General features: G+C 52.4%; 1 protein-coding gene across 3 annotated transcripts in view; it reads right to left on the minus strand.

The window, feature by feature from the left end:
• Positions 1 to 12,020, minus strand: part of DENND11 (DENN domain containing 11) — a 54,761-nt gene that overhangs the window by 8,107 nt on the left and 34,634 nt on the right. The window contains exons 5-10 of one of the 3 annotated variants that reach the window (XM_045495903.1): positions 10,757 to 10,895; positions 9,663 to 9,794; positions 9,286 to 9,436; positions 8,579 to 8,647; positions 6,675 to 6,889; positions 969 to 6,536 (exon numbers count right to left, since the gene is read on the minus strand). In XM_045495903.1, coding sequence (XP_045351859.1) covers positions 6,694 to 6,889; positions 8,579 to 8,647; positions 9,286 to 9,436; positions 9,663 to 9,794; positions 10,757 to 10,895 — 687 coding nt within the window. In that variant the 3' untranslated portion in view covers positions 969 to 6,536; positions 6,675 to 6,693. Of the gene's footprint in view, positions 1 to 968; positions 6,890 to 8,578; positions 8,648 to 9,285; positions 9,437 to 9,662; positions 9,795 to 10,756; positions 10,896 to 12,020 lie in introns of those variants that run through there. The other 2 variants (XM_045495904.1, XM_045495905.1) reach the window with 2 other exon arrangements.

The following is a 12,020-nucleotide window of genomic DNA, read 5'->3' on the forward strand; positions in this document are numbered from 1 at the left end:
TCCAAAACCCTGCAGTGGAAGGAGGACCCCACAGAGGGGAGCAGGGATGCTGTGGGAGGAGGAAAAGTTTGTACGGGAGCGAGGGGCATCTTACACCATCTTGGTTTTCTGATAAGACTGTAAAGGACGAGCCCAGAAGCCAGCTCGCTCCCTCCCTGATCGGCTACCCGCATGTGTATTTATTTAGTGAATCGGGTCCTTGCGGTGAAATAGTGGGATTTCAACTGGGGAAGGATATCGAATAGATTAATACTGTATTCGTTCTGAAATCTAGGCTCCCTGGTGTGAATTTTGCCTTCTTGATTCAGGCTCTTTCCTGTGAGAACGTGGTTTCTTATCGTTCATGCTCTTGTTCTTTCCATGGTCCTGGCGCAGAACATCCAGGTGAAGGACACTCCTGTTAGGCACAAACCTTTTGAAAGACGAATTTTACTCAAAAGCCAGATTATTTCTAATACAAATCCAGATGCTTCCTAGCACGCAAGTCTTTTGCTTGGTGCCATGGCTGGTCTGGGCACATGGCAGTCGTGACTGCGTGCAGTGCTTTGTTTACACACACACCAGATTCACCGTGTTCTCACCCCATCCCTGGGAAGTCGGTAACATCATACGGTCATGTGCCTTGGAAAGCAGGAACCTGGCGTCGAATACAGCATCAGTGATGTTAGGAATTTTACCCTTACACTAACTCCCCCAAAGGTTAAAAATGAAAGAAAACTTAAGTGTGTGGGTGTGTATATGTACGCCCAGTCCTGGCTCTTCCGGACGGCACGATTCTTCCCAGCTTTGGTCCCCATTACCTGGAGGATGTTCATGCAGACCGAGGCCTCTAGGAGAACAGGTACCAGGCGCCCCGGTTGCTCTGTCACTGTGACGTCCGCATTCAGGTTCTGCTCATACACTGGGCCATCCCTCCTTCCTACCACAAACCACATTTCTTGGGCCAGGGAAGGACTGAAACGCACACGTTCATGTTAAAATGTGAATTTTAATTGTAAAAATTGTTTTCTGTAAATATAGTTATATCAACCTCTCTGCACACAACTTGGTTCCGATATATACAGATATGATATACACAGATGTTATTTGTACCACAAAACAATGATTAAAGAAACATTCACTCCTCGTAGCTTCAGGATTAACACCAGCTTTCTTTAGGGCATTAAAATCATTACCATCAAAACAGAAGAACGTACCTATGTGACTAGTATTCAGGGTGAAATTTATCAACTGTCTTACTAACTTCATACTATGAGGTCAAGAATTTAAACAAAAATAGATTCCGTGTCTCTTATTGCTAGAACTCTTACACTGGGGTATTAAAATAGGGGTTTGACATTTAAGGCGAAAGGGAGGCTATGTTAATCCTAACTTGGGAGAAATAGGAAAACCATTTTTCCAAGGCTACAACCGTTCCTTTTTCAGAAAAGGTTGACTTCCCAGACCTATAAAAAAAAAAAAAATCAGCCAACAAGCTTGGGTAAATAAGGAGGTTGATTTTCTTTTCCTCTACTCTGTACCCCTGAAGTGTCCTAGCTGGTCTGCTCAACAGCACAGAATTCATACCTTTCCTCATTATGGTCTTTGTGGGCACTCGAGTCAAACTATTCCTGAGGCCGCCTTCCAAGTTTTTGTACACTTTTTATCTTCGCTTCATTTGGCCTAAGGAGGTTTTCACTCCAACGTCAATGAAATTTGCAACCAGCTAACTCTATGACCTCTCTGGGGATTTTTCATTTTGTGGATCCTCCCTGGCTAATTTCTAAGGCCCTGCCCTACTCTACCCCTGCATTCCCCAGCTGTCTTTAGAAAGCAGACTAAATGTATCGTTAGTCTAAACATGCCTTCTAAAGCCAACGTAAGTAATTCACATCTATCCTTCCTTACACTACGGTAAGTAAATAAATTTTCTGAATTTACGTTACTGCTAAAAGCCCATCCTATGCTGAGCGTCTGGAGTAACTCTAAAGAGGGCTCCCCCCCCCCCCCATCGTTTGTAATCACTAGAAAATTCTTCCTTTCTAAATGAGTTTTACCCAACTGCCCCCGTCTTCCGGCTCCAGAGAGAAAGTGCCAGGCAGAAGACCACGCGGCTCCAGGAAGAGGCCTGCTAATCGGCCTCCTCACGTGAAGCAAGAGTTTCCCTTGAGGTCGCTGCCCGTGCCATCCTCGCGACGACCCTCCCGTTCACCTCCCAGAGAGCGTGGCTAAGTCTCCCAGCACAGTGTCCTTATTCAAGCTCAAAGACGAATAATGACACTTCTATGGGGTTTCAGTTGCTTCCAAGTTACAAAACTTCTGTTTCTTCCAGGATTCTAGTTTTGAGATTTTCTTCCGTTTCCACATCTGCACACTTAATTCATCACATAATAATATCGACATAAAAATAAACTCCCATTTCTCATAAGAAAAACAGTAACTTAATTCACAGTTAGCCTTTCTCCCTACACTCAGTGCCCTAGCAGCTCCTGGGAACAGAGGTATATTAGTCATCAGATGGAATCTTCGAAACCCACGGACTCAGGGGTAAGAGGAGCCCTTGACCCCTTCTCTTCCCCTACCTGAAATCAGAGAAGGGTCTTCCTGAAACAAGAAGGGGCAGGTGGGGGCCAGCGGAGGTAAGCGCCCCAGCTCTGGAGGAGCCTCACCGCAGGGCACGAAGTGCGGGAAGACCCTGGGGCTGGACCTCAGATCCTGAGCCCACTAGTGAGGAACCGGACAGGGAGGTGAAAGCCCCCGCATGACTTGTTGGTCCCCATGTTGACTTTCCTGCCTATTTCAGAACTGGCATCCTACGAAGGAAAGTCCACTGTCAAGCTGAACGTTGTCTTACAATTTTATTCGATGTCCTCCTGCTCCTTTACCTTTCCAAGCATGATCTGTACGGGGACTGGGGAAAACATCTCAATCCATTCCCTGGGCTATGCAGTTTCAGGGGGGGAACAAAAAAGGTCCCTGAGGTCCCTGCCTCTTCTCAGAGGGTTGCTGTCCTACCATTAAAACGTTAATTCATGACTGCCCTTTACAAAAGCTTCCCTGAAGGCCTCGGTTTAAAGGTGAATCATCTCATCTTTTTACTGTATTGGAAGGGCTCTCAGTGGATCAAGACGAATAGCAAGTTCGTCCTCGTAGCCACCGGAATGAAAAACAGCGATTCAGCTCGGATTTCTCTTTACTTTTATCTTCCGGTTAAAGTATCAGGGAGTTACACTGATAAATGAGTCTTCACAGGTGGTATTTAGAATGATCTGTGCCCTGTGCTACACTTCAATTTCCCATCTTGATTTTCACGAGGAGCAAAACAAGGGAAGCTATAGGTGCAAATTCTGGGCCAAGTTATTTCTATCATTACCAATGAATTCGGCACCCCTCCCCGGCCGAGCGGAAGAGGTGCCATGCTGGATGGCGGCTGTGGGAGGCGAGAGCCTTCTGACTCACGGCCGTCCTGGCTGCCGGAGGACCGTGCAAGGCCCCAGGTGGCACAATGATACTGGAACAGACACCGGGCCTAAGGAGTGCTTCGTGCTTGTCTAAAGCCATAGTTAATTCTACACAAATTGGCCCACCCTTTTTGCTCTCGTAGGAGATAAATCCTACTGTTTCTGACTCCTGAAGAAAGAAGCCTAAGCCAGAGGGCAACCATTTTCTCCAAGGCTGACTATTACCATCTGCCGAGCCTGCAGAATTGGAAAAATCCACCTAAATGGGCCTTTGTCACATTTGGCAAGAACCCCAGGCCTGGGTTCTTGGTCCCACAAGGAGCCCTGCCACCTGGGTTTTTCTGCCTTGATTCAACGGCAGCAGCAGCCCAGGTGTCTCAGGTTAGCTTCCAGGTAACCACATGGCTCATAGCATGGCATTAGACCAGGCTGAAAGTTCTCAGAAGGACCCAGCCAGCTGAGATGAGGTTCAACAGCACAGAAGGGCAGACGGCTACCACGGGTCCAGCCACCCCACCTAGGCTTCCAGCTCTGCCCCAAGAGTCGGTGGTAACCATCCCCGCCCTCCAGAGCTTATCGATCTACGAGGCGGTGAAGAAGAATGTGGACCAATGTCTTCTGACCGAAAGCAGAAGGGTTTTAAGGAAATAGTTCAACAGTGACAGAAAAGCTGGTCCATGTGGCTTCTAGCTTCTGTAACTGCAGGGAGTCCTGCCGGGTACCTCACTCTCCGGTTCCCCTTCTAGAGAAGGGGCAGCCGCTAACTGGAGACACTGGGGAGAGGACACGGGGATGGAAGCAGGGGTGGGGGGGGGCAGAGCAAGTCTTCCAAAGGGGACCTCCGTATGACTGACTACAGAGCGACGGGGCATGCTGCTCAGTCAGCCAGAGGTGCTGTGCTGGGTTTCTGGCTGATAACGACGCTGGCAAGGGAAGGACGGCTGGGTCTCCTCACAGAGGGAATACAGGGCAGGAGGGGGAGAAGTTCTGTTCTGGGGTCAGCTGAGCCCAGGCTCACTCGTATTATTCCCCTCTGTGCCCATCCCCCAGCCCCCTGCCGGAGGGTGAGGGGGCGGCCCACAGCCGCCAGACAACCGCCTGGAAGAGTCTGCAGCTAAAGGGAACCCAGAACCCCGACCCGCCACACAAAGGAAAGAACAGAAACCTTATTTTCACCTTACGACCTTTACGTGAGCACTTATGAGCTTGGAGTTACAATTCCACAGAAACACAAGTGTTTGCATGCAGAAGGGCGTGGGGACGGACGTGCTTAAAGATAGTCCTTTCCAACAAACCCCTCAATTCCAGAGGAAGGGGGCCTGCGTCCACCAAGAGAATCCGACCTTTCCTGCTTCCGATCGACCATCCCCCTAACTTAGAAAACCTTGAGCCTTCAGATAGCACTAAAAGTCACCATGACTTGACCCAAGTCTGAAAGGCTGCTCCTTCCCCAGAGACAAGAGAAGGTTGCTCTTCAAGGAAAGAGGCGGCGAGGCTTTTTTTGTAAACATCTATATTACTGAAATGGCTAAATCCACACTGCAGAGGGGAAAAGTGTATTAGTTGTACAGTTTACATTTCAATGCCCAAACTTATTTATATATTTACATAAAAGAACCTACTTTGATTAATCAATACGTATTTGCATTTTTACATGTGAATTTCTTTAGTCGTGAATCCCCTATCATGGAACTACAGTGAAAATATTTTTGAATAAAGCAGTGAGCCCCGAAAAGCTGTAAGACTTGTGTGCCATCCACTTGAAAGTCATTTCTCTGCTGTGTGTAGTAGCCTGGCTGGAACCTGGTCACAGACACGGATACACGGATGGCGATTCCAATAACAGAGCCAGGCAAGAAGATCGAGAGGGAAGAAAGGTCACCAACAACCCAGGAGCCCAAGTCAGAATCCTAAACTATGGCCAAAAAAAGCCCTAACCTCTACTCACAGGAGCTGGCTTCAAATACCTACGGTCTCACCTAAGTTGGCATTCCTGGAATGCACAGCCAAAGAGAACAGGCAGGGACCCACAGGAGCCGTCCCAGACCAAAACATGTCACGGGGACACAGGTAAACTCATCACTGATGCTCGGGGGTTCCAACCACTTCTCTAGGTGAAGGCACTATCAAATTCACTCTCCAACAAACGTGTTCTGTCTCTGGCCCCAACTGCTTAGCTCAAGGCGTGTCAACTCTGCTGACAAGAAATCTGTTTGTGAGGGCTCCAGACTGGTACACAGTCTTGTTCCATGCTTCAAACTCTGAGTAACCAGCTCCGGATCCTTGCTGGAATATGGAATCCAGTGAATCTCTGTTTTGATCCCGAGGCTCTGCTGGTGATATGTCCAGAGAACTCTCAGAGAAACGTCTTCTGTTCTATCCTCTTTGAACCCCAACTGCTCTACCTTTGGTGGGAACAAACATTGCTCTAAGAGCATAGTTAGCCCTTAAAGGAAGCTCAATTGTAAAATGAATTTGCTTGCAAGCTCCAGGGCCATCCCTGAAGGAGCGGGATTCAGAAAAAGGAGGAGTTTTACATTGAGTGGCCACCGTTAATTTACTCTGAGGAAAATTTCAACGCTTCAGGCTACAATTTTAGTTTCCAGCTGGCTAGTAAGAAACCTCTTCTTGTCATTCTGTCCTTAGAGAAGCTCATGCTTTGTGACGGAAGCATCCTCTTCTTCCTCTTTGAGGTCTCCACTCACGTGAACAGAGAAGACAGATTTGCCCCAGTGAACAGGAAAAGGGATCTGATCCCAACACTGGACTCCCAGAACTGATAAAACACCTCGAAAGGTCATGAGCTCTAGCTTCCACCTTGAGGAGATGCACGTACAAGGCCACCCTGGACAGAATACCGCAAGGGACGAACTCCTAGAGACTTTCTGAACAGCCCACCCCAGTGTTTCCGAGCTCAGCCCGCTCCCAGTGACACATGGCCTTCACCACATCCCCTCAAGTCACTCGACCAGGACGCAAGAGAAGCCACTCGGATAACGCCTATGACAAAACCCAGGCAGTAGCTCTGGGAGAAAGTGGTCCATTCCAACATGGCACCAGGGCAGGGCACAAAACCAAGGTGGTCTCATCTTACCACTAGGAAGGAAGGGAGAAAGGAGATTGCAAAAAATCACATTTGTTGGGAAGTATAAACCATATTCCTTCGTGTCAACTTAATAAAAAAGGAGGTCCTTGGGGGCCCAGCATGAACTCCCCACATGAGGAGCGGCTCACCGGTCTGGGCTCACTCTTCCTATGGGCAGCAGGGGTTGTCAATGACCAACATGACGTCGATGCCATAGGCCTCCAGCAGGTCCATCAGAAAGCTCCGGTCCCCTTGGGGGTCTAGACCCATGCCCCGGGCGTGCTCAGCGGTCAGAGTTTTGTCTTGACTGGCGGACACCTCCAACAGAGTCTGAAATATCCGGTTGTTCTGCTCTAGGAAAAACCTGTGTTCACAAGATAAGACACACGGAAGGGAGGGCAGAAAAAAAAAAGGGGGGTCACCAAATAATCCACACATGGGGAACCAAAAGTACATTGCTTTAATATGCTTTTAAATGGTTTCAAAAATCAGAATGATCTCTAAAAAATAAGAAAATTAGGACCAAAGTTCAAGGGTTACTAAAGTGACACCAACTTTAGCAAAGAAACCGCTGGCATTAATCATGGTATGACCTGCAAAGTCCCCAAACTTGGGGACTTTTGGCCTGCCTGCCAAAAACAAACTTTCCTATGGAAGGTTACTACATACACTGTGTTCTTTGTTCTGCTTAGTCAGAAGGGGAAGAGAAAGAAAAGACAAAACCCTAAAAAAATCCTGATGATCCAGCTCTGAGGTCAAGACTTAACGTGAGAAACTAAAATTCACCTTCAAAGCCCCGGACAGGTCACTGGGGCCAGCAGCACAGACGAGCCTTAGCGGGGACAGAGCAGGGCCCTGAGAGGCTCTCCAGCCTGAGAGCCACCGCAGAGCACGCCAGGCTGTGGCTGGCCGTCCACAAGGAAGAGGTGGGGCTCGGGGCTGGGGCAGGCACGGGGATGTCTTGTAGCCACCACGGCTGGGAGTGAAAGGCCAAGGGGCCATGGAGCCCCACTGTAGGCACCAATACTGCCCTAGCTCCCCACCATCCTCGGGTATTTCTTTTCCTTTGGTTACTTTTTGTGTGTGTGTGTGTGGGGGGGGTATTATACACAGAGTGTGACTTATGTGTCACCGATTTATGGTGCCACGTAAATTTATGAGCCATGTTCAGAAAAGGCGTGAACTGTCTAGACTTTTCAGATCTATTCCAAGGGGCTCTCAGGTTCCACCAAGGCACCTAAGTGCCCAAAGAAGTTCTAACTGCTCGTGAATTTCAGGTGCAGTGGAACGCATCAGACCCTGACGAGCCTCCTGGCTCGCTGCTCATTTCCGAAAACTTGTACCTCTCAGCATCGTGCCTGGGTGGGGAGGTACGCTTTAGTAGAATCCAAGAACTACACCTCTGTTGAAATGTCCACATTAAGTTCTCAACATCCAAGCCAGAGATGGTTCTCGCTGCAAGTGCCATGTTCCTCACCCCGACCCCGGGGCCTGGGGAAGGAAGGCCAGACAGGAAGCCAGGAGAATTGGTTTCCGTTCCAATCACAGTTCTGTCCACCCTGCCGAGCGCTGTTTCACAAGCTGCTCAGAAGTTACATAAATGCTGAAAGGTATGAAGACTATGGCTCCTGCCCCCGACCACAAACCAACATATCTGGGGGCAGGGGATTTCATTAGGTTCAAAAGTTAACATTTCTGATCGTCCCATAACACTGAGTGCAAGGAACTCTTTATTCGAGCGAAGCAACGGATGAGAAGCCCCCGCACCCTGCAGGGCAGACGCTTCTGGGCAGTGGACATCTGGATGCACACGCTCAACGGAAAGATAAAACATCAGGACTTGCGTTTTTCTCTTCCCTGTCCGCTGGGTGTCCCCCAGTGGCATTTAGGGCTCACGGTGGACTCCACACGGAGCCCAGCTCTCAGTGTACCCGGCAGCGATAAAGGCCATCCCTGGCCTGCCAAGCGTGACACGGGAGGGGTCGAGGCCCGAGGCGGCGAGCGCTCAGGGATCCCCGGGGAAGCCCCACGACCGCTGCCCGGGCTGACTTACAGCACAAAGAGGTCCTCCTCACAGGGGGTGTAGTCGTCTTCCAGCTCCTGGGAGTACAGCAGCATCTGCCTGTGGTGAAGGAGGCCCCCGTCACGCTCCGGTGCCGTCACAGGACCCCGGACATCGGCCAGGTCGTGGGTCAGGCACCTGCACGGGGCGGGCGGCCCCTGCCCCCGGCCCGAAAGCAGGGAGACCGGAAGGGAATCAACGGGCCTTGGAGCCAAAGCCCCCAGGGTCCAGGGCCAGCTCTGCCCCTGGGTGACCTCAGGCAAGTGGCAATCTTTCGTAACTGCCCCTAAAACAGGGATAGGGATGGTGATGGTATTTATTTCGCCACCGGTACCAGGGGGTGCCGTTTACTTTATGGGGTAACCAAACTCCTGAGAACTGCGGGAGATGACACAGAGGCAAGCTGCCAACACTGTGCTCGCCAGGTGCTCGCGCTCTTCCCTGGGCCTCCCCGGTTCCGAGCCCATCAGCCAGAGGTCACCTCCACACGCTCGCCGCCCGCGTATCAGGCCAACACGCCAGGAGCCCGGCTTCGTCCGCCCCAGGCTCCCCTTCGTCCCCCACCTCCCGGGCAGTCGGCCGGCCCAGCTGAACTGAGGAGGGCAGTGCCCCGGGGCCGTCTCTCTCAGGGTGTGCTGGCCTTGGCCGCGCCCGCCACCCCGTGTGGGCACGCACGTGCCGGGACCGGCTCCCGCTACCTCTGCTCGTTGAGCCGCCGGTACTTCTCCCGGTCGGCGCTGTTGATCCTCAGCAAGGGCTGCAGGTGGCCGTGGTGCGTCTTCACATTCTGGTTATCCACGTAGACGTCATACAGTTCCCGCTTCTCCTCAAAAATCTTCTCCGTGGTGCCTGTGACAGCCAAGCGCAGGGTATGGGAACCCGGAGGCCGTCGCTGAGAGGCAGCAGCCCGACCCCACCGGGGAAACAAGGGGTCCGGGAGCCCCGCACTGCGAGGAGAGGAGAAGGGGCCCCCGGGGAGCGAGCCGGAAGGCCAGAGCCTGGCTTCTGGCAGAGCCGGCCCGGGGACCTGGGGCAAGGATGTGCGGGCGGGGTGCAGGGAGGGCCCCGTACTCACAGGCCACATAGGACACCTCTACCTCCAGGCTCTCGATGTCGGCCACATTCACGTAGAAGAAAGGCTTGGACTCAGGAATGGCGCCCCCGATGCCAGGCAGGGAGACGTTGGCCAGGCAGCAGCAGCAGTACACTGTGGGACGGGGGAGGTGAGAGAGGAGTGTGGCCCGCCCCCCTCGGAGCAGTCAGCCTCCGAGGACGCCTCAGAGGGCTTGGCTCTGCGCTGTCCCGGCACCGGAGTCACAGGAGGCTCTGGCATTCTGAGGGGTGGGGCGGGGGCACGAGCCTCTCGGGCCCCACAGCGGAACCGGACCTCCAGTCGCGCCAACGGTGCCTCACCCCCTCCAGCTTCCAGTGCTCGGCTCGCCGCGTCCCGCTTAGGCTCTGGCACTGCTGACCTTCCCCCGTCTCCCAACCCCCGCCTGCGATAACCCCTGTTTCTCCCGGCTCCCTCCCTGCTTCTGATGGCCCCACCGCAGTCTCCTCTGTCCTCCACCGTTACTGCTCCACCTCCCGTGCCCGCATCACCTCCCTGCACTCACGCTCTTCCCGGGTGACGCCATCCGTCCCGCGGTCACTGGCACTCCACAACGCCGGCCTCGCTTTCCCCCCAAGTCCTGACCCACCCGCACCAGCGCCTGTGTCCACCTCACGGAGGCCTCACAGCAGACACGCACCGTATTCAAAGCCAGTGCTGTCATTCCACCCCCTACTCCTCCTGGACCCTCATCTGGTGGCCCCCCCATCCTCGTCATCCTGGACCCCTCCTCCATTACCTCACACACATCAGAACCTTCCAACCCAATCACACACCAACTCCTGCCAAGTTCTCCTCTTTACTGTATCAGAATCCCCATCTCCTCTCGCCACCTACCTCTTACTAGACCGCGGATGCGTCCCCCAACCCACCTTCTTCACGGCCGCCAGAGCCCACATTCTAGAATGCAAGTCCGGCCCTGGCATTCCCAGGCTGAAAACCTGGGACCCTCCTGGGACAGCCCCAACATTTCTGAACTCAGTCAACGACGCAAAGACTCGAGCAGTTTCTGCCCCGAGAAACTCACGACACAACACCCAACCTTGGTGTTTAGTTACCTCTATAACATACAACACCCACAGGAGGGGGAGAAAATATCAAAATGCGCTTTCGAAGTAAGGCAAATTTCCAAAGGATGAGGATCTGTTCTCCAAAGAACTTGATAAATTGAGACATGCAGCCGGCTGGGTGAGTGATCTGAAAAAACAAAGGAGAGGAGAAGAGCTTGTTAAAAAATGTGAAAAACGTTCCCTGCAGATGTGTGCTAACCACTCCCCACACCCCTGCACCACAGACATCACAAAGTACAACCAACAGATGCATTAAGGGACGGTTACTTCCACACAAGATGGTATTTTTCACTCTAAAGTCTCACCTTTATGCTGGGTTTCGATACTGCAACAGCTCCCCTGATACAGTGAGGTCTGGGTTTAGGGATCATTAAGTACTCAGGAGAGAGAGGCACAGAGGAAACAAGGCTGAACCTAACTTTTGAAGGGTCAGAAAAGTCTCTGAAATGACAGTACCTCTCAATGAGAACATCCAACTCGTAACCGTGATTGAGCCCTGGAAGGAGTACGGTGACGAGCCAACGGTCTCATATCAGCTCCCCAAGTACTCAGGGACCCGCTGCCGTGTGAAGTGAGGGGTTGTGCAGGCAGGAAGACCCCACGCCCCCTGCCCCCTCCCCGGCCTGACCACCACTGCACGTCGGGTCCAGCCTCTTCCTTCTCGATAACTGCAAGAGCCTATCGGCCCCTGCAGACTGCTTCTAGGAACCCTGAGCCAGGAATACCCCAGAAGCTCTGACCTCAGAAAAGCTGAATTCCAACCCGGCTCTGCCATTTAGTAAGGGAAGGCCTTGAGAAAGTAGCCAACCTTTCCGGTTCACTTTCCGCCTGCGAAACGGGGAGGCCATCCCATCCCTCACATGGCTCTCCAGGATTATGAGAGAAAACACATGAATTACACAGGAGCTGATGCAACAAATAAATGTGCAGCGTCACTTCCAAGCACAAGTGTCAGAAGCAGTATCGTTCACCACCCCTGGGGGGCGCCGGTGAGAGCACTTCAGAGGAGCGGTACCCACACCAAGGCAGAGTGCTGGGCCTGCTGGCTAGGAGACCTTGAGACAGGCAGCACCAGAGCCTCCCTTTCCCAGGCAGCACCCCAGCACCACTGCCTCTCAGTTGTCCCGAGTGGGCAGAAAGGCTGCCCTCCGCTGAGGGTCCCTGTCCTGCTCCTGTGCCTACCCCTGTCCCAGATCTCCAGGGGCAGAGGCGCCGAGCCACCGCATCTGGTCAGATTCCTACAATCACAATC

The sequence above is a fragment of the Leopardus geoffroyi genome, chromosome A2 (assembly GCF_018350155.1).
Source record: "Leopardus geoffroyi isolate Oge1 chromosome A2, O.geoffroyi_Oge1_pat1.0, whole genome shotgun sequence".
In the NCBI taxonomy this organism is placed as follows: domain Eukaryota; kingdom Metazoa; phylum Chordata; class Mammalia; order Carnivora; family Felidae; genus Leopardus; species Leopardus geoffroyi.